At 39.8% G+C, this 22230-nt stretch overlaps 3 protein-coding genes across 3 annotated transcripts; 1 reads left to right on the top strand and 2 right to left on the bottom strand.

The window, feature by feature from the left end:
- Window positions 1-651: 651 nt before the first annotated feature.
- On the bottom strand, window positions 652-5626 carry wee2 (WEE2 oocyte meiosis inhibiting kinase). Its single transcript, XM_061721343.1, has 11 exons — window positions 5360-5626; window positions 5046-5257; window positions 3920-3977; window positions 3388-3557; window positions 3161-3282; window positions 2923-3069; window positions 2640-2744; window positions 2476-2561; window positions 2218-2388; window positions 1953-2101; window positions 652-1407 (listed from the first exon to the last, which is right to left on the bottom strand). The coding sequence occupies exons 1-11, from the start codon at window positions 5624-5626 to the stop codon at window positions 1245-1247; spliced, it is 1650 nt and encodes a 549-aa protein (XP_061577327.1). The 3' UTR covers window positions 652-1244.
- A 1878-nt stretch (window positions 5627-7504) lies between these two features.
- dennd11 (DENN domain containing 11) lies at window positions 7505-15522 on the top strand. The gene is made up of 9 exons (XM_061721344.1): window positions 7505-8041; window positions 9414-9513; window positions 9600-9758; window positions 11139-11292; window positions 11392-11530; window positions 11671-11802; window positions 12137-12287; window positions 12863-12931; window positions 13050-15522. The coding sequence occupies exons 1-9, from the start codon at window positions 7648-7650 to the stop codon at window positions 13243-13245; spliced, it is 1494 nt and encodes a 497-aa protein (XP_061577328.1). The 5' UTR covers window positions 7505-7647; the 3' UTR covers window positions 13246-15522.
- Window positions 15523-17181: 1659 nt separating this feature from the next.
- Window positions 17182-22095, bottom strand: agk (acylglycerol kinase). The gene is made up of 14 exons (XM_061722546.1): window positions 21830-22095; window positions 21704-21743; window positions 21539-21618; window positions 21363-21438; window positions 20193-20318; window positions 19986-20080; window positions 19826-19895; window positions 19535-19614; window positions 19405-19462; window positions 18787-18934; window positions 18594-18691; window positions 18216-18286; window positions 18005-18089; window positions 17182-17845 (listed from the first exon to the last, which is right to left on the bottom strand). Exons 1-14 carry the CDS (start codon window positions 21937-21939, stop codon window positions 17711-17713), a joined length of 1272 nt encoding a protein of 423 aa, XP_061578530.1. The 5' UTR covers window positions 21940-22095; the 3' UTR covers window positions 17182-17710.
- Window positions 22096-22230: the final 135 nt, after the last annotated feature.

Consider the following 22230-nt stretch of genomic DNA (forward strand, 5'->3'; position numbering starts at 1 on the left):
CGTCAAAAGTAATCCAAACGTCGTCCAACCTTCCGAAACTGTCTCCAAATTTGACTTATAATACAAGGACGACTTACTCGCAGTTTTGACACTGACATGAACCGTTTAGTCACTAAACTTCATCCACTAAGCTTTAGTGGATGAAGTTGCGCTGCGTCCCAAAACAGGGTCCCGGTCTACGTCACGATGGGGGCGGGGCGTATGACGCACACGTCACGGAAGGGGCGGGGCTTACGACCCCGACCGAGTCACTGGCTGAAACGGCCTCGTGTGTGGATGAAAACCTAGAACCACATTATGTTGAGACTGAAGGGTTTTCACAACTTGAGAGGATCAATCACATGATACAATAAATGTCAAGGATCTTCTGATGATTCATGGCAGAAAACTAACATTTGAACCATATTCTTTAACCTAAGGGCAAATCAGAAATACATCAAAAGCTACATAAGTACTGATTCAGTCTTTATGTCATGAATAAGTTTCACCTTATCCATTCCATGAAATCTGAAGAATAAAAAAAAAAACGTATAAATTATGGAGCCAAAGAAGAGAGGACAATAACGTTCAGCAATTAAAAACGGTTTTATAAAGTACTTTTGTCTTGAGATTATACAGACGAGAAGTAACTGGACTCTTTAAAACCCTTTAGAAAAACTGAGAAAATATCAGAACTGCTAAGCAAATTCACCTAGTTATAACCGCAGCATCGAATGAAGTGCTGTAAATATTTATATCAGTTACTGCTTGGACAAACATTTCCCATTTCAAAAATTGTCTTATCAAATTTAATCATGTGGCCTGTGACAAACACTCAACGTGACATTTCAAAACATGCATACAGTTAACTGGAGCTACAGATAACACTCCTACTGGAAAGTCCCTGTACTTTGGACAGGGAAAATAAATATTATAGCAATTTGACACATCACAAGCATGCATATGATTTTATACTGAAAGGCAAAAAAAATAAAAGGCTTAAAAGTTTTATTTACAATTTAAAAAAGCATTTGATCAAGCACACTGGTGCATGGCAGTTACAAGATGAAGCCTTGCTTGAATAAAAAGTCCATTAAAAATCAGCAGCATTCAAAAGTTCCCTCAGAAAACATAACTCTACCCCTAATCATTTCTGCCACCATCCTTGCAAGGGCAATTGTACCACACTGCTTCATTCAACATTTTTACTTGAGACTTGTTAGAGGGGGAGAGCCATGTTACAGCACAGTAGGTCACAGTTGTGATTAGATGCCAGACACCGGACCACCAAAGCTCATGGACCGTGCCGTCTTCCTACCAACAAGCCTCCTCCCTAGTCTAGGTAGAGACCCCATCTTGGCACATTTCAGTCCTGGAGAAAGGTTTTGCTTCGGGGACAAAGCTGCCCGACGCGCCTCCTCGAGCTCTCTAAGAGAAAAATAGAAGTAATTGGTATCAGTCTAAGCATTAATATACAGAGTCCAATTTCACATCCAGACAAAATATTCGCCACTTATGCCATGCTGCCACCAGTTTGTTTTCAAATTACACCACCTACTGGTCTCATAGCTGCATTGCAGTGTATTTAAAAGAAACTGAAGGATGTTGGGTGAAACCTAATGTTGCACTATTCAAAATGCTCATTAGACTAAATTCCTTTCATTCATCCTCACTTTAGCACACCTTAAAAAAAACAAAAAAAAAAAGTCTTAGCTGTTAAAGTACATTCAATAATTACAGTAGAACTCCAAATAGAGCTATGATCTTTAAAAAGTCTACATGCATACAAAGAGATTAATGAAAGTGTAAAGGGATATCAGCAATGAGAGTTACTAAAGAAAACAGTTAAAGAAAAACCAAACACTTTCTTCTGGGAGTCAGACTTTAACAACTAAATACTGTATTTAGGTGGCTCGCAAACCCAATACTGAGAATGCAGGTTAAATCTTTCCCTGCCCCTCCCCACATCTTACTTTTCAAGTATTGCTATCTTGAACTTCTCAACATTGAGCTCTTTTTGTAGCTGAGCAGCAAGCCTCTCAGTCCTCTTTTCCTTCAAGAGTGTGTGTCTGCAAAGCTCCCTGGCAGATGGCCTCTTCATCGAGTCTGGATCCAGCATCGACTGAAAAAAGAAACATCAACATCTCAAGATTTACAAAACAGACCATACATACAAATGGCAGCTTTAAAAATCCCAATTTTCTATTTTTAATTATACTGAAAGAGGAACATCCATACATTAAGTAATGCTCTAAAGGGAGGGGAGAGCTCTTGCGGCAGCCTGGGAAGTTGCCCCTCTCTAAGCCTGTGCCACTGATCTCCATTTTGTGGTAGAGGAGCAGCGCCAGCTGCCAGCAGCACAGTGAGGCCCAGAGCAAATATGTCAGCCTTGGGGAGTTGGCTGTAGTCCTGGGGAGCAGAGAGACTACTGAAATGAGAAATCAAAGCTAGAAATAAATAAAGCAAGAGAGGGTGTGCATTTTTAATTCATTTTACTTCATGCAGGACTTCACTGGCCAAAAAGCGACTGTCTCCCTCCTCGACTTGAGGACTACTGGTTGATGTAACATGGCCCAGATCACCTGCAGAAACATTTGAGGGAAATTTAAAAAGTATCTACAAACAAACACACAAAAACAAAACTAAGTCATATTCAGTACCAATTTTATAAATGACTCCTGCTGAAGGTCTTTCATCATCTTCCTCCTCACTCTCCCCTTCACCCACCACAAATGTGGTTTGATACTGGCAAATGAAGATATTGCCTACAAGGAAAATATAACATAATAATAAAAATATAATATAACAAAAAAAAAAACACTCTAAAACATTCCCACATAAACTCATTTGGGAATGGGTTTTTTTTTGGCACAAACAACTTGTCTGTGCAAAAACTAGACACTGAATTCATGTCCAGAATGAGAAATGGGCCCAGAGACTTACTTGGTTTGATATCCAAGTGGACAAGGCCTGAGCTGTGGATGTACTTTACACCCATAGATGCTTGCAAAAGCAGATCTTTCAGTTCAGCCTCTGTAAACATTACATCTTGAGCTTCCTTCTTCATAATGGCATCATTGAGACTCCCACCTTGACATAAAACATGATTCAATGTTTTAAAGGCCGATGTTGAGAATTTTAGACATTGACGTAGTTATTTTGATATTACATTGACACCTACCATCACAGTATTCATTCTGAATGATCATGTGGTCATCCTCTGCCCATGCTGAATAATAGCGAACAACGTGTGGGTGGTGACCAAGAACAGCATGAGCGTATACTTCCTTTAGAGCAAGCTTCCTGATAACACAGAACTCCTTATAAATCAAATCAAAGTAAAAAAATAAAAAGCACGCAACAAGGACTAATCCATCTCTGGCAGAAAGCAAAATAGTGCTGACTCACTCATTGGCAGAACCTGCCAGGGGCCGTCGAGATCGTTTTATGGCATACAGGCATCCATCCAGCCTCTTCACACACTTATAAACTGCCCCAAACTCGCCCACACCGATGCGCTCCAGCTCCAGGAACTCGCTCTCATACCGAGACAGCATGAGGGATTGGACAGCTCGTCTCTGGCAGATTAGCAGACAGAGGGCACAGTGGTAAAACCAAAAATACTGCTGAAGTAGGAGCGCACGTCACAGTCTTGATTTCGACTAAAGCCAGAACAGCCTGCGTTTTTCTGTGGTGCCTCACTAAATATGGCAACGCTTCCTCAGGGAAGAGAGTTTCTGAATATTCTGACAGCAGTTTCTTTATTTAGCTGGAGATTCCTTAGAGAAATCCCGGAAGTAGAATTGACAGCATATAATTTTGGACAAATCAAGCTGCGCGGAGGCAGCTGAACATGACAAATCCTGGTGATGACATCTTATCAGAAGTACTGGAGAGAGAGTAGTGCATTCATCATGAGCACTGATGAAAATAGTTATACCTTTGGAGGGAGAAAGGCTTCATCGTCCTCTTCAGATGATTCAAGGCTGTGTTTCAACCTGAAAAATGGGGAGCGCATTTAGACATTTCTATACTCTGCACAGAGCTGCAAAAGGCCTCTATTTGCATATAGGGATATAATGAAAGGTAAGCTTTAGAGTTATTTTAACCTCTCAACACGTTAAACTCAATTTCAGCCTCAATGATTGCATTTTAGATCAGCAACCAAGATGGAGTAAGTTACCAGATATCAGAGATGCTCTAAATGACAGATTTTAACCACCAAGAACTCACCTCTTAATAAAATACAACAACCATCTTTGCCACTCTCACCAGTACTCAAGTTGTAAAAAACAATCAGGGAGGATGGTGGATTTTATCATATGGGGACAGATAATTTGTGCCGATTACAAATAATATAATATATAACAAATAGCACTGACAAAAACACCTGCAGAAATACTGCAGGAATGACATAGCAGCAGTTAAATGCAGCCTTCTGTAAGCTTTAAATATCCACTGGGCTTACATCAAATACATCAAAACACAACAATAAAAAACTGTTTTCTGAACTTATCAATATGCCTCTGTCCTTCATAGGATAAGTAAAATGGATCACTGCAAAAACTCAAAATCTTATCAAGAATATTTGTCTTATTTCTAGTTAAAATGTCTCATTTAAGTAAAAAAATCTCATTACACTTAAAACAAGACTCATCATTGGAAAAAACAACAATTTTCACCTGTTTCAAGTAGATTTTCACTTAAAATAAGTAGAAAAATCTGCATGTGGAACATTTTTTTGCTTGTAATGAGAAGATAAATCTTGTCCCATTGGCAGATTTTTCTACTTATTTCAAGTGAAAATTTACTTGAAACAGGTGAAAATTGTCAAATAAGTTATTTTTCTGGTGTTATTTTTCTGGTGATGACTCTAAATGTTGAAATAGCAGTAAAACCACATTCATTGATGAAATGACAAGGGATGGAAAGGGGGGATGGCAGTTTTACAGGGGGGATGATTTTTACCGTTTTTATTTCAGGGGGGATGCCGTCCCCCCTCATCCCCCCTCAACTCGAGTACTGACTCTCACTAATCTGACCTACTATAAAAGAGCCATAGTTACCTGGGCTCATGTTCATCATCGTCGTCATCACTCTTGCAACTGTTCCTCCACTGCTGCTCGCTGTTCCTGCGTACTACGTCAGGGGTGAAAGGATTCACATTGACAGAAGGCGCCTGAGTATGATTTGCAGCAGCCGTAACAAAACACAGGCTCCTCTGGCGGCGGCATGTCTTCATGCTGGAGCAAGGCTGTGATGACTTTGAAAGCAAACTCTACAAGCAGAAAGCAAAAAGACACATCCAATATCCACATTTATTCAACTGATCCACAAAGGGGGCTCATAAAAGGCCCAATCGCTCCTAGTTATTCTTCACCTTAGGTGTGCTGGGGGAGTCGCACAGCCTCAACTTCTTCCAGGAAGCATAAGGTATGGGGCTGGTGCACTGTAAAGGGGAAGACAAGGTGTTTCTTCTGCTACGGTGGCGTTGCAGTCGGGGTGTTCTGCAAGTCATGGTGGGACCGTGGATCAGAGAAGGGGAGTCATCCAAGGTGTCGCTGCTGCTGCTGCTGCTGCTGCCTCCCTCCTCTCCACAGCTGGAGAAATCCAGCTGCTGGTTGATCCCATCGAATAATGTTGCCATGGCTAGGGCCTGGTTATGGGAAAGGTTTCTTTTATCAGATTAGGTAGTAATCCTGACAGCATAGCCACTGTGATGTTTTCATGGACGCATTGAGACTATGGTTTAAGTGGAAAGATGATGGATACAAAAAGGCCTGTAGAGGCAAGTTAACTCTCCTAACTTTTAAACCAGCAAGTGTTTTTTATTGTTACAAAACACTCTACTGAAAAGCATCTTGTGGACTTCCACAAAACAAATCCACGTATTAGTCAATAGGCTAATATTAGTCTGGATTGTTAATTTATTGATGCATATTCACTTTGTACTTGGAAGCATTTCAACATGGCTGAGTCTACCATCATCATCACAGTAAATAAATACTCAGCTAATTTGACAGTTTATAACAATTCTGTACATTTTATGGACCTCAAGTCAGACATACACATAATAATGCTACATTTTTAAATCAGCAGACGTGATGTAACCATGTTTCTGTGTCCTAAACTTCACGTACAACGTTGTAAAGAATCAGTATCGCTAACAACGGCTAGCAGCGGAGTCGCAACTCTGAATTCCGAGTAACCTGAACGCCCCATTAGGCAATACAGTAGAAGGGTGTGCGAGGTTTAATGACGCAAGTAAAACAAAGTAAACCAGACACGGTGTGGTGCTGTTTTAGACACACCTGGAAGTCCGAAAAATAATATTTGTTAGATAAACAGGTAGTTTAACACTTACAGAGAAAAAAAAAAAAGGAAAAAAGTTGACTCACGAACACGCCACCAGCCGCGTCACCAGAAACACGCTTGAATTTCGCGCCACATATGTAGATGACTTCCTGCTTAAATAAATTATGCCACCGGGTCAAGATGTGTCCAGCCTTGTTTTATGTGTCCTGTGCATGGATTGGTTGACTTATTCATTAAAGTGAATGGTAATTGGGTATTGGGTAGTCGTTTCATTGTCACAGAAGCACTTCTGATATGAATCCACGTGAAAAATCGTTGGATTATCACAATATCCTGCAAATTCACAAATGAAATGACATGACAAATTTATAAAAGTTCTGTCAAAGTTATAAGTGAATATAATTGAATATGTATGCAAACTGCACATCATGTGTTTTATTATAACACACACACACACACACACACACACACACACACACACACACACACACACACACACACACACACACACACACACACACACACACACACACTTTTATTTTTTATTGAAAATTTGCAATATACAAACAATGTGCAACAAGCAGACATTTCAGTTCACACAACCTGTGCAACATCAGCATGACAGAGCACAGTCATGCATTATCAACAAGAACATTTGAAAAGAAAATAAATAAAGAACATTAAATAAAGAAAAAATAAAACAAATACATAAACGAAACAAAACCTTGGTGTGACAGACATTATAAAATTTTGCATAAAATGAAAATTAAATTTGTGACTACTTAATGGTTGAAAATCTCAGAATGGATATCCATCATTGATATACATTTCTTATTGGTGATTGATTTAAGAGACTTGAGATGATAATTAACTTCAATCAAAAACAAGTTAAATAACGTAGAAGAGTTTTGGAATTTACATTCATGGATGTGAAATTTTCCTAATAAAATATAAAGATTGACAATAGTGCATACCTTTTTTCTTTTTGAATCCAAAATAAGTGATAATGTTCTTCCCTTCAATGTTGATCTTATGTGTTGTTTTTACATAATATATAGCTCTCAAGTTCTTTCCAAAATGTGCTGCTACAAGAGCAACCATAAAACTGTTACAGTTTTTTCACGCAAAACAATTCACAACAATAATTAGGTCACCGTATGAAATAGTAATGCAGACACGTGGGCGGAAGTGCGCACGTCATCACAACAGAGAGACGGGAGGAGAGAGCAGCCCGCCCGGGGATGTGACACGCTTACAAATACACAGCAGCAGGAAGCCATGGTCCGGCTCCGGTGCATCTGAAGTCAGTCTCACAGCCGCATACCAGAGTGTGATCCGAGCTGCAGCAGCAACATGGTGGAGCAGTCGGACCGAGCCCCGCTGCTGGACTGGGAGGAGATGCCTCCACCTGACCCCGGCCAGGCGGCCCAGACCCCGCCTCAGCCACCCCGGGAACCGGGCTCCGCGGCGGGGAAGAGTTCAGCCCGGGCGCACACCCCGATCCCCACCACCACCATCATCCCCGCCACCACCATCACCATCCCCGCCACCACCCCCGCCGTGGTCACCTGTAGCCCGGCCAGGACTGTTGCCGCCGCCCCTGCGCGGACAGAGCCGTCCGGCCGCGGCTGCGATGATCGCCCCCACCCCGTCCCCGTCCCCTTCCCCGGCCTCACGGCCAGGCACCAGTGGGAAGAGAAGGACCAGATCGTCGCCGTGTTTGTGGTTACTTTTGACACAAGATCGGGTAAGTCAGTGAGGAGGGCGTCTCTTCTTCTGTCATTTTGAAACTAAGCTGCGTAGTTTGCAATGGTTTACCATGTGATGTCTCGTGATCAGGGGCTAAAAATCCCGTTTCATAGTTGGGGGGGGGGGACAATAAACAGTAAAATTTTAGAGAATAAATCCAGGGGGGGACAAGGAATAAAAGTTTTAGCCTTCCTTTAATACAGCATTTTGACATTTTCATCTCTATCTCACAAACAGGCAGAAAGAAAGACAGGAAGGTGGCAGTAATACAGCACATCTGACATAATACACTGCAAAAACCCAAAAACCCAAAACCCAAAATCAAAATATTTGTCTTATTTCTAGTTAAAAAAATCTCATCACACTCAAAACAAGACTCATCACTGGAAAAAAACAACAATTTTCACCTGTTTCAAGTAGATTTTCACTTAAAATAAGTAGAAAAATCTGCCAGTGGAACAAGATTGTTTTGCTTAAGATAAATCTTGTCGCACTGGCAGATTTTTCTACTTATTTCAAGTGAAAATTTACTTGAAACAGGTGAAAATTGTCAAATAACAAGTTATTTTTCTGGTGATGACTCTTGTTTTAAGTGTAATGAGATTTTACTGTTTATTATTATTATTTTCGATTTCGGTTTCGGCCACAAATTTTCATTTTGGTGCATCACTACTAAATACTACTGCATTGTTCCAAAATTATTAATTCTGTCTCAAATTATTCTAGGGGGGGACAGCTTTACTAATGGGGGGGACTTGTCCCCCCTGTCCCCCCCGGGATTTTCGCCCCTGCTCGTGATCTCCTTTTTTCGCTTCAATGCATTTTTATCGAGTAGTAAGGGCTTTCCGAGGAGATTAATGTCTGATGATTTTTTTTTTTAACAGAATGGCAATCCAAGCTGATGAAATGGCCTTAATTATTGGTAGCCTCAAGCATTTCCTCTTTTTGTAAACTGCCAAATATTTCACCAATAAAACGTCAACACAGGCAAGAGATCAAAAACCTTGCATTTATAGGGGTGGGATCCATATGCCATCAGATGTAAAAGGAGAAGGAGGAAGAACATAGTGGTAATACAGTGTTTAGTGTCAGCAGCTGAGTCAGTCCCCTCGGTGTCCCTGACCTCTTGCTCCTTCATGAATTTGAGGAAGTAGCCAGGAAGAAAGTTGTGGGAGAATAGGAAGTGACTTCATGGTTTTAATACTGTGTGTGTGTGTGTGTGTGTGTGTGTGTGTGTGTGTGTGTGTGTGTGTGTGTGTGTGTGTGTGTGTGTGTGTGTGTGTGTGTGTGTGTGTGTGTGTGTGTGTGTGTGTGTGTGTGTGTGTGTGTGTGTGTGTGTGTGTGTGTGTGTGTGTGTGTGTGTGTTGTAGGTAATATGATTGAATGGTGCTTGCCTCATGACATGAACCTTGATGGAGTTGAATTCAAGTCGATGGCCAGCGGTTCCCATCGAATAACCAATGATTTTATGTACGTACCCCCTGAAGTTTAATCCTGCATCTTCTCAGAAACCTTTCTATGCGTTTATACTCACTGTTTGTTTTGCCTCTGGTTAGATATTTTCGTAAAGGCGGTTACTTCGGGCTGGCCTGTTTTGCAAACATGCCTGTAGAGAGTGAGCTGGAGCGGGGAGCACGGATGAAGTCTGTGGGAATCCTGTCTCCCTCGTACACCCTGCTTTATCGTTACATGCACTTCCTGGAGAACCAAGTCAGGTAATGCCATGCTGTGTGTGTATGTGTAGACTTTATTATTTATTTGTTTTTTTTACCCTTGAGTTATTTTTTTCGCAGCAACAGCCTTATTTGCATTTTATATTTATCTCCCTCCCGACTGTCTTCCCATGTTTTTCTACATACAGCAACCCCCCAAACCGTTGTTCTTTGTTTAAAATGTTCTCATCAATAAAACATGAACCCAGAGTCCCGGTTAGGTGAATTTTTGTCACAAGAACCCACTGACACGCAGTGTTTTTGTGCAGTACAAACACAAAGCCTGAGGAAACCTTGACAGCATCTTTTCTTCTCTTTTTCTTTGACATTGCTCTTCTGCTTCAGTCCTTTTATAACAACTTGACTCTCACTGAATATTTATAAGTATCTGACATCCATACAGTTTCGTGTTATAGGTATAAGTGGATCTACCTCAGTCTCACTTGATGGTTATTTAGTTTATACTTTATTAAGATTAATCCAGCTTTAGAATCTGTGTTCATTAAGATGAAAATAACTGGACAAAATCTGTTGTTAGTGTTGAATGTTTAAAGTGCTAGGCAAACAGGAAATTATTATTTAGGAGACTTCAAATTACCTAATGCAATTCAAGGACAAAATCAAATTGCAAATGCTCTAATTCTGAATACACAAACAAACTCTAGGGTGTTAGAGGGAGTTGGTAAATGAGAAACGCATTGTAAAAGTGTTTTGTAGGTTCTAGACAAGATCAAAAAGCTGCTGTATGAAGTGCTGTCCATTTAGATTTAAAACAATCTAAAATGGGCAACAATAAATAAAACTTACCACATAGACTGGTTAGCTGCGAAAGCCCAATATGTAAGACACAATACCCTAAATTAAACCTAAATGAACAAAGAGTATGGCTTCAAAAAGAAATAAAAAGACAAATGTACAATCAAAACATCCAATATAGCCAATAAAAAGTAGAAAAACTGGACAAATGATCACATACTTATGTAAAATGACACAAAATTATGGCCAATATCTTCCACATATCTGCACAAATTCACTGCACAAGTGGTGTTTGCATAAGTTCTTTTAATATGGGTGTCGTGGTCCTTGGTGGGACGAATGAAGGGCGTTTTATGTGTATATGCTCAGGGGACTGTTTGTAACAAATGCTGATTGAGTGAATAATTGCAGATGGAGGCTACGGTGCTTTAGCTTATCATGAGCTCTGAGATGCATGCATTTCCTCAGGAGATCAATATGGACTTGATGAATTTGCAGCTCAAAACTGAAAAAAGAAACGTTATTTCCTGAAAGCACATTTGTTTTGTGCTTTGGTTATACAATCCTAAGAGATTTGAATGACTCACACAGGTCTATATCGTTTGTTTTCCTGCCATTGTCTTGCAGACACCAGCTGCAGTGTCCAGGCCAATATTCCCCACTAGAGGCCTTCTACGAGGATAAGAAAGCTGTTCTTCCCCCTTCAGGAAACGGCCTGGTCACAGCTTGCCCAACCTGGAGCGTTACTTCTATAAACCGCTGCATGCATCCCGAAATGAAGGTTTGACAGCAGAACACATTCATAACTATGAGACTGGTCTGTCCCGAGTATCAAAGCACAGCAAGAAAGACCTCATTTGTCGCCACTTCCTCCCGGCAGATCACCCACCCGGCTGGCTGCATGTCCCAGTTCATCCAGTTTTTCGGGGAGCAGATAATGGTGCTGTGGAAGTTTGCGCTGCTTCGTAAGCGTCTCCTCATCTTCTCCCCTCCACCTGTAGGTGTGGTGTGCTATAGAGGTGAGCTGCTTCACCTGTCATTGTCATTAGTGTGCAGGATGTAGACTTGTTGTCAGCTATTTGTGCAGCATATTTTTACTAATACAAAAACGTATATGATGCACGGTCTGCTTTTTCAGTGTTTTCTTCTGTTCCATCAGTGTATTGCTGTTGTTGCCTGGCCAACGTTTCCATACCTGGAATTGGGGTTTCTGTGCCAGAACTCCGGCCTTTCTTCTACATTAACATAGCTGACATCAGCGCCCTGGAAACGGAGGTGTCATATGTGGCTTGTGAGTAAATGTTTATCTTACAGTAAAATGGTTAAAGATAGGGTAAGTGATTCTATACGAACTCACAGTCAGCTAGTCTCTCCTCACCATCAATTTGCTGCTCATGTTGTGAGTAAAAATTAAAAAGAAAAAAGAAAAACAGTCTTTATGCACAGTCCTTGCACTGTGAACTGGACAGAGTAGGGGCAGCCAGTTCCCAAACATTCATTTATAGTTGTTTTTCTTCAAACATCAGTAGATGTGATGTCACCTAGAAATGACTTACCTTACCTTTAACCGGCCACTGTTTATCTAGAATCGTTCCTTGTACATGAGCATTTTGTGTTGTTTTAAGGCACTACAGAGAAGATTTTTGAAGACAAGAAGGAGCTGTATGACGTCTACATTGATAACCAGAATGTGAAGACTCACAGAGGCCACCTGCAACCGCTGCTCAGACTTAACGCAGCAGATAAGGAGAAGTACAGTAAACTGAGTGAACAGAGGTGAGCCCACACTCAAAACTAAATCACACCCTGTGCAGCTGATATACAGTTGATGTAGGAATTTCAGATATTCAAAATATAAAGACATAAGAGATAACAACAACATACATACATGCTAGACTTATTCTAAAACATTTCTGATGATCAAATATTTACTTTTCTCTGGTTTTCTGCTTGTCGGAAGGTCACATTAAAGATGTATCAAGTCTGACTGACTGTGTAAAATCCTGCTGAAACAGATTCATGTGTGTTCTAAAATAACCACATATTCAATATAATTTACTGCTTTGGTTATTTACTATCAACAATTAGAATTTAAAATAAAGAATACATAAAGACATAAAAAGTAAAGCAAGAGTAAAGGTCAATATTGAGCTGTGAGAATAAAGAATACAAAAATCCTTATGTATTCCTCAGTCTTATAAATGTATTTGAAAATGTAAATATGCTCCTTTTAAATAAAAGGCGCAGCCAAATAGGCTTGGAAAACTGTAAATGTTGGCCTGTATGTGTATGTTTTGTTTCTTCTTTCATATCATATATATTTCATGGCAACAGATAACTTTTTTCTCCAGGCAAATGCTGCTGTACTCTCAGGAGGTGGGGGAAGACTGCACATCAAACGAAGAGGATCTTTTCATCCTGTGAGTCCTTCAGAAGTGTCTTGCTACAAAAAGAGTTCAGCTTGTTTCAACCTTTCAGAGATCAAACTCGGCAGTTCTTTTAATGTACGCTGATGATGTATTATTAATGTTTTCCAAGGTTCTTCATGGAGCTGAATAACCGCATCTTCCAGACTCTGTCGGAGGTGGCTGGGAGCTCTGATCCCACCCTCACCGTGGATCACATGAGGGCCATGGGGCTGGATCCCCAGGGCGACCGCTCCTTCCTCATCGACCTGCTGGAGGTGTACGGCCTCAATGTCACACTTGTCGTAGACAACCTGTGCTGCCCCTGAGTCCCCTCAGCTCCGGGAGACTTCAATGGGCCCCAGGGTTATTAGTGCCTACGAGGCCCACACCCACCGAGACACACTGAAGACACTGCCTCCATCATGGAACTTTTTGTTCTCTATCCCTTCCTCCCGGGTGTCTCTTTCCACTTTGTGTGTCTCCTCTGATTTGTGGAGACACTCCACTGTGGGGGATAAGCACACCTAACATCCCGCACTGGATCACAGAAGTGGATAAACACTTTGCGAGCAGACAGAACCACAGAGCAGCTGTGAACTCTTATAGCTATTCACATCTAACGCCACCCCTAGAATACTGTTCTGACAGTAATGATTCTCTTCTCTTGTGTCTGCGCTTGTTGGACTGATTCTGGCTGATGTGGTCAGGACTGCAGCGCCGAGTGAAGAAACAAAACAAACATCTTCACAGCTGGACTATTGGTTGTTGTCACAACACAGAAGTCAATGACACTTTCACGGTTCTGCAGTTTCAATGTCCACTTCCACGTTGTCTGAAGCATGGTTTAATCCGGACCGGTTCTACGCTGGAGACGGATCCACTTCCAGTTAAGGAATTGGGACGCAAGAAAAATCCAACTCAAATCTTCTGCTGTAACCCCACAATGTGTATGTCTTTCCTCTTCTGGTAAATCTACTACTGTAAATGGTAAAATGAAAGCTTTTTGATCACTTTATTTGCCTTTCAAAAAGGAAGCAATAGGAGTCGGTGTGTTGAAATCTTTTCCATGTAAAATGCATTCAGCCTCACTGAATTATCTTTTATTATCTTTTTTTTTACTGCTTTTTTTCCTAACTAAAAGTGAAACGCAAGATACAACAGAATAATGTTGCTACATACACTATATATATATATATATATATATATATATATATATATATATATATATAATTACACGTACACATGGGGAATGAATATGAAGGTCATGAGAAAGAAAAGGTTGTAAATACTTTAATCTTCATGCACTTTCCGCACAAGTTAGATGTGATTTTTGTTTCCCTGTGTTTGTTATAGTGTGGGTATGTTCTGGAAACATATTTCTTTGTTACGTGTTGTAGCTTTCCGTTTGTCATTGTTGGTGAAGGACTATTTAATGAACTCTGTAACACGTAAATGCTGCACCGTGTCCACCACTGGACTCTTTTCTGACGCACACAGTCATGCTTAACTGTAACTTTTTGTGTTTGATTTACTGAGCAGAAACTCCTTCTCTGTGGGTGGATTCACTACTAGACGGAGCTCCAGCTATACCAGCTGAGGGTTTCCCTCAGGCCTTTCGTCGCAGCCCCACTGGGCAAGAACACATTTTATTTCATCAATCACATTGTCAATCACAGTGATAATTTGTTCCATGTTGGAACATGAGGCTTTCTTTTTTGCCTTTACTAAGTTGAAAGGATTGTATCTTAACCCCACCCCCCCCTTTATGCAAGCTAAAAGTATTTTTTAAACATGCATTTTAAAATCACTAGTTGACATTTAGTTCTATATTTGGTTCGTTATTCCAAAAATAATGGGTTTGGGGTTAATCCCCAGGCTGAGAACTGCTGATTCGGGGACGGGTTTTACAATTTGATCTGTTCTTGAGCTTGACCTGAAGATTTTTTCAGGGTTAAAAGGAAAAAATAAACAAAGTAACGAAGTGCACTAAGGATAGTATGTGAAATACAAGGATTTATAAGCTTTAGATTTCAAATGGAGCCTTAAAAAATACATTCTCAAACTCAGAGCAGAGAGCCTTGTCTCATTTCTGTTTGTACCACATTCTTTGCTGAAAGATCGCGTATGTCGTCCTTCACATTTCTGAAAGATCTTCAAGTGTGTGTGGACTCTGCCTACTCTGTTATGTTGTCCAGATATGGACCTTTCCTCTGACGGTGTTTGCTTTACAGGTGTATATTAAATGTTAAACAGAATGTACACCAATACACGCCACTGTATAAATTGCCTTCTTTGTGGAAACGTTCACAGATGTGTACCAGCAACAGCTAAGCAAATTGTTTGTACAGCGTGTCACTCTAATGAATGTCAGAGACAGCAAAAGTATTGCACTCACGCCGCAACACATCCATGTAATGTAACTGTTTTCTTCCTGATTGTATTGTAAATCAAGGACATTCATAGAATAGCAGATAAGTCTTCACCTCTACTAATGTGAAACACTGTAAGAGATGTCAGTTATGTACACACAAGTCAATAGCATGAGCAGGTGTCCCTTTCACTGTACTGCCATCGTAAAACAATAAAATGTTGATACGGTATAAGTGTTATCTAATACTTTGCTTCTCTCCCATCATGAATTTCCCTGTTTATATTTCTTTATAACCCTGTTTTCACCTAATGCACATCCTTATCTTGCCCCTTTTACATATGTCTGACACACTGCTGTGTTGTGTAGAAAATAACTTGCAGGACTGCATGTATATGGAATTTTCTTGTTTAAAAAAAAACAAAACAAAAAAAAACATCTTTACATATTTAAAGGAGCTGTATGTAAGAGCAATAATAACAAGAATCATAAAATGACCCCGATATGTCAACAGACATTTAAAAATCATGTTCATTTCAAATACTTATGTCACTGACAACAGCACTCAAGCCAGGATATTCCAGTTTAAAAAGAGGAGTTGCAGCCCTCAAATGATGTTTATGTTGTCATTTTTTGTTTTGGCCTGAAGCTCCACCCTCCACCTATCTCCCAATCACCAAGTCAGTATTGTTTCTGAAGCTCCACCCTCCACCTATCTCCCAATCACCAAGTCAGTATTGTTTCTGAAGCTCCACCCTCCACCTATCTCCCAATCACCAAGTCAGTATTGTTTCTGAAGCTCCACCCTCCACCTATCTCCCAATCACCAAGTCAGTATTGTTTCGGTATCCGGGTTGCCAGCTCGGCTCTAATTATCGCAGCCATGGCAGCCTACGTTCCTGCTGCATTCTGCAGCCTACCTGGCAACCTCTGGTCGGGGGGAGGAGGGGGAGGGTACACGCCGCTCAACAATATTTTGAAAGTGACTGCAGTACCAGTTTTGGCCATTTCTTACAGACGGCTCCTTTAATGCCATTTCGCATATTGGCAGTTATCATCCACCCTTGGCATTTACAGACATTGAAAACTTATTTGAAAGTATTTTTAGCATTTGTCATTTTCTTCAGATCAATTAAAAAATGCAGGCCCTGTAGTCAGGGCCATGCATTAGCTTTGTGTGCAAATAAACACACTCTTGACTTTCACATGACTGATAAAAAAATGTAGGTGTCTAATCGACTTTTTGTGCAACAGACCCCCCCCCCCCCCCCCCCCAAAAAAAAAAAAAAAAAAAAAAAAATTATATATATATATATATATATATATATGTGTACAGATTTATATAAGGTTGTAATATATAAGAAAGTTGTAATTTATTTAGAAAATGGGGTGGAAATAAAGATACAGCGCAGCTCTATTGAGGGAACTTCTGTTATCAGTCCCTGCAATAACTAACACTATTGCCTCCCAATAAAAAGGTTTAAACCCAGCCGGGGTATCTATCCTCTCCATACCTAACCTGACCGTTTACACTACAGAACTGGGTACAGTTAATGGATAGAAATGCAGTTTATGTATGTAATATGTTTATATATACACCTAAATAAATGTGCTCAAAACTAGTCAAACTTAGTTGATTCACAAATTCACCATAATATGAACTGTTGAGGTCACTTTGCCACCATTTGATGAAGCCAAATTAACACTTAAGAGTGATGCTCCAATCATTCGTTTTTTTTCTGAATAGTCAAATATGAAAAGGCTTCTGAAATGCAGCCACCAGTTTAATCCTGCAGATTTGCTGCCTGTACCATCTGTCAGATCAAACCCAGCCTCGCCAAGTTGAGCCAACACTCCTGATCCAAGCTACTGGAACAAGTTCACAATCCAGCCATGTGTTTTATTTTTTTATTTGTTACCGTTAGCATAACCTCCGTACACTTGTTTCTTTAACCTCCTCCCTCACTTACAACCACAGATTCTCAGCATTTCTAACAAGTTTAACAAAGACTTCAGTTTAAACTTGATTGCTTCTTTACTGCTCATCTATTGCAGCGACTGGTTTAAAGCATTTAAAAATGTAGAAAACAAGGTTTCTATGGAACTGGAAAGACGTTATTGTTAGCGACCATATTCAAACATGATGACAAGAGTAAACTGTTCAGTAAACTTAAAATCCTTCTGTGAGACATCTTGGACTCAGAAAAGCACTCTTGGTCCTTTTTATGTGCACCGCCTGTGATGCAATAGTCTTCGCACTTCATGAAATAATTTCCAAATTAATATTCTATGTTACAAGTAGTGAAAAATTGACTGAATTCATTTACTACAATGACTTATTGTTTGGATGGCATCTGGTGCTTCTCTCAAAATCTGGTTTTGTCCTGCTGTTCTTGTTTTCTTTCTGGTTTTGTGTTTTCTCCTCACTGTGGCTGTGAGAGAAGCTGCTCTCTGCGCTCTGCACTGATGAAGAAGCGTAGTTTCCTTGGCAACAGCCTGATCTCTACAGGCATGGCCTCGTACTCCTCGTTGTCAATGTTATAGTAACCAGAGACACCCTGCAGGAGAGATGCACAAGTTACAAGACAATACAAAGACTCTAAATCTTCCGACAGCTGATTCACTGAGACTTGAACAATCCAAAATTGGTTTCTATTTTATCTAAAATGATGGTGAGGGTCAGGAAAAAAAAAACAATCATGTAAATCATTTCTCACCTCTGGCAGGTTCAGACGACAAGCACTGGCTTCCAGTTTTGTGGACTCTTTAGTGAACACTGTTGCGTCTTCTTGTTTTTTATTTCTAAGATGAAGAGCATTAACAATGATTACTTCATTATTGTGAACATGAACTTTTTGAACGATTTGTATTTCTTTGGAAGTGTTCTCCCTGTGAGTTTTGGGAGACTTAAAAATTGGAGCTACTGACCCGACGGTGATGAACTCGCCCACAGTGAAGTTGTCTGGCTCTGCGCTGATCATCAGGGAGTCATTCAGTCGCTGAAAAATCAAACAGAGGAATAAAAATCAGGGAGACAGGGGAAAAAAAACTATAGAATGTAAAATAGAATGTCTTTATTGTCATTTGTACAGGTACAACAAAATTGGATGCTATCTTCTTTAAGGTGCATGGTTTAAAAAATAGATATATTAAAACAACAACAATTATAAAAATAAATAATCCCTAAAAAGGACACAAACAGGAAGACAACATACATAAACCAAAAAAACTCCTGTGGAGCATAATGTGAGGATTATAACTTTATCATTTATAAGCTTTTAAAAGTGCAACATTCTTATTACGAACCCTCTCCACTGGGTTTTTGTTGTGCGTTTGAATATAGAGCTCTAACGTTGACAGCTGCTGCTCTTCCCACTTCTCTGGAACCTCCACTTTCGGAGGCTCTGCACAAACACACAACCAAAACACGATTGAAAACAACAGTATGCATCATTGTGTTCTGATTCAAGTACCTAGACAATAATATATTGCACATTACCCTCCACTGGGGGGTTCCAGTAGTTCTTCAGTCTGTGTGAGATGCGGTAGAGTAAGTTGGGTCTGGGGGGCTTCTGAGGGGGCAAGTCAGGAGGCCGAAGGGTGGGAGCCAAGTAGGACACTGAGATATCCCGGACCAGAGGCCACTCCTACAAAAATGTACGACTATGTTTAATAAAATACATGAATATCCACAAGATAATGAAAGTTACAGTTGATATAAAACAATTACAATAAAAAATAAAATAATAAGAAATTGCTTAAAATCACTTTGGTGTGATAATTTTAATAAGGAAGCAGCAAAACTAGATTTTACAGAGACAGAGTATTGTAAGACCCAATAACAACAAAATATTTAAAACAATCTATTACCTCAGTAAAGAATGTACCATTCATACTTCCAAGGATGTAAAATAGGGATTGAAGATTCAGTTCGGGGGGAAAATATGAACAATGTCGACAGGGTTTCTTTTGAAAATGAATATTAACTTACTATTGCGTGACTAAAGATGTACATGAAGGGGGTCTTTACTTATGTGTTTGTTCACAAGAAGGGAATGACATGACTTTGCAGAAAATTCACAGCCTGACATAGTCGAGGGGAGAAAATAAACCTTACCCTCAGTGTATGAAGCCAATGGGCCGCATTTGACTTTAGTGATCCGAGATACCAATATCTGGATGGAAATACAATGAATTATTGTCTATTCAATAAACTGCAATAATTGTTGCAGCATGGGTAATCGTACTTGCTGATTGTTGCAGCCACGTCTCTAAAAGCTCCGCAACGCAGACCGGTGAGAGCAAACACGGGCTGCTCCTTCTCTCCCTACAAAAACAAAAATAACTCAAGTTAAACTTGTGCTCAGGTGCTCATGCATGAACCAACAATGCAAAATAAAAAAATAAAGCAATAATATGAAATCATTCTGTTAGATTAAAATTGTGAAATGTGTGAAAGAAACAGATAAATTATACAAATATGAAGGATAATTAACTTCATTGGAGACTGTCACTTTGTACATAACCAATAAACTCACTTTAATTTGCAGCACATCCAGAGGTACAGTCTCTCCTTTCAGAATGGACAGTGTAGCTGATGTAATGTCCCTGAAATAACATCGTTGCACCACATTTAACACAAATCCAGAACATCTTAATATTAGTTTGGCTTTGTAATAATATTTATAATTTACTTACTTGACCTTGTTATCACTGAGGAAGTGAAGACTTGGACTCAGGGTATTTTGAGCACCCAGTGGTATGAATCCGATTGGTGTATTACTAAAGGTGTCCTGTTGGCAGACAATGCACACTTTTATTTTACACTTACCAAACCAAATACAAGCCACGCTAATGCATACATGACAAAATACTGGCATATTAATATTACTTTATTACACCTACTTGATCTTGCCTTCGCAGTAACCCTGTGATGACCTCCTGCACTGTGCCATCCCCTCCAGCTACAATCAACATGTCTGTTTGTTCCATGAACTCCATCAGTTTTTTTGCTTGACCTTCGTAGTCCGTCTGCAGGAGAAATGCATAGTGTGTACATGTGAGGTGATATTTGATGATTCCCTCTAAAAGTCACTTATAATCAGAGGTGGACAGAGTACTCGACCCCAGTACTTGAGTAAGAGTACAAATACTACTGGTCAAAATTTACTCCGTTACAAGTAAAAGTAGCTCAGTCAAAATATTACTCGAGTTAGAGTAGAAAAGTACTTGCTTTTAAAGGTACTTAAGTATCCAAAAGTAAATGCTTTTAAATTTACTTTAAGTAAAAGTAAAAGTAAGAGTAAGAGTAAATTTCTTATTTTCCACATCAGTAAATTACTAAATTTTTATAAATTAATTTAAGGATCTTTTAACTCTTGTTTCTGAGAATTAACTCTTTGAAACCAGCTGTTGAGTTGTTGAAAGCAGAGAGGTAGTTCTGCTTCAGCAGACACAATAAACATTTGAAAATAAATGTCTGTGGTTTGTCTGTGCCCTCGTTTTTTACTCGGTCGAACTCAAACATTGAGTTAAGATACGGCCAAGGATTTTGTGAAAGTCCCTGCTCCGAGTCCGGCTCATTATCAGACTCAGACGACTCAGCGGATTGTCTTTCTTCTCCTGACGCAGGCGTAGCCATTGTTGCGGCTCTGCCTTGACTTGTTGCGGCTCTGTCTTGACAAACGCAGGCTACTTTGGCGGTATCGTTTTGAGGAGGCTTGACGTATTTCCGCTTTACGTACATCCCAGTGGAGAGCGTGCACTGTGATAGGTCTCCTCCTTTGACAAAAACAGCTTGTGTCCAATAGGATTTTAGGGAAGAAGAAAAAAGAGCAGACCTGAAAGTAACGAGTATTTTTCAGCCTTCCTAGAAATTTACTCGAGTAAAAGTAAAAATATTTGTCTTGGAAATGTATTCAAGTAAGAGTAATAAGTACCAAAGAAATCTAATACTCAAGTAAAGTACAAATCCTCTGGATATGTACTTAAGTACAGTACTCAAGTAAATTTACTCCGTTACTGTCCACCACTGCTTATAATTAATGCATGGCAAGATATTATAGTTCATGATACCTTGACGAGTGTAATCTCAACACCAGCCAGGTGTAAGATGGGAGCAGCATTCTTTTCAAATAGATTGTTGGCTTTGCTGAAAGAAAATAAATAAATGAATATATGAAAAGGGGGGAAAAATCATCAAAACTGGCGCTTGAGTGCATTTCTATTAAAGTTGTGAGTATTTTTCTTACCCGCTACAAGCTGCAGGGTTCAAAATTACTGTAGCTTTCTTCAGTCGCTCTTGTGGGGTGATCTGTTGACGTCCAAATTCCTAAAAGATGAATAACAGTAGTGTAATTACTTAAAAGAAAACGTCGTTACGGTGTGTAAAAGAAGGAACATGAGTGATGCTATACCCTGGCCAATTGACACGCCTCTCTGCGCAGAAGACTGTCACTAATAAAACATGAGAGACACAATTTAAGACAAACAAACAGATTTGAATTGGATCCAATGCATTTTTCATTAACATAGAAACCCACCAGTGTTTGCCATACAGCCAGTATCCTCCGTAGGACAGGACACACACAGCAAATGTAGACTTCTTCCAGTGATTCCGCAGAGTCCGAAACACTTTAACTACCCGAGCCATGGCAAGAAATAACCCTCTAACAATCTGATTTGATGTTGTGATACATTTATAGGGGCAGAAGCGACTGGAGTCACTAAAGAAATATTTTTTACCACAGCGGTCACAGATGTACTAATGCATGGACACAGTGGTGTAACGTTAAAACCATACGGACCAAAACAAAGCGGAGGCTACATTGGTTCTGCATTACTACACTATTGGTCCTATCGGTGTGTCCACGTATTTTGGTGAAATATGATTATTAGAAAAAAAAAACATTACATGGAAATAACATTTATAAGAGTTTACATA

Source organism: Cololabis saira, chromosome 5 (assembly GCF_033807715.1).
Source record: "Cololabis saira isolate AMF1-May2022 chromosome 5, fColSai1.1, whole genome shotgun sequence".
Lineage (NCBI taxonomy): Eukaryota > Metazoa > Chordata > Actinopteri > Beloniformes > Belonidae > Cololabis > Cololabis saira.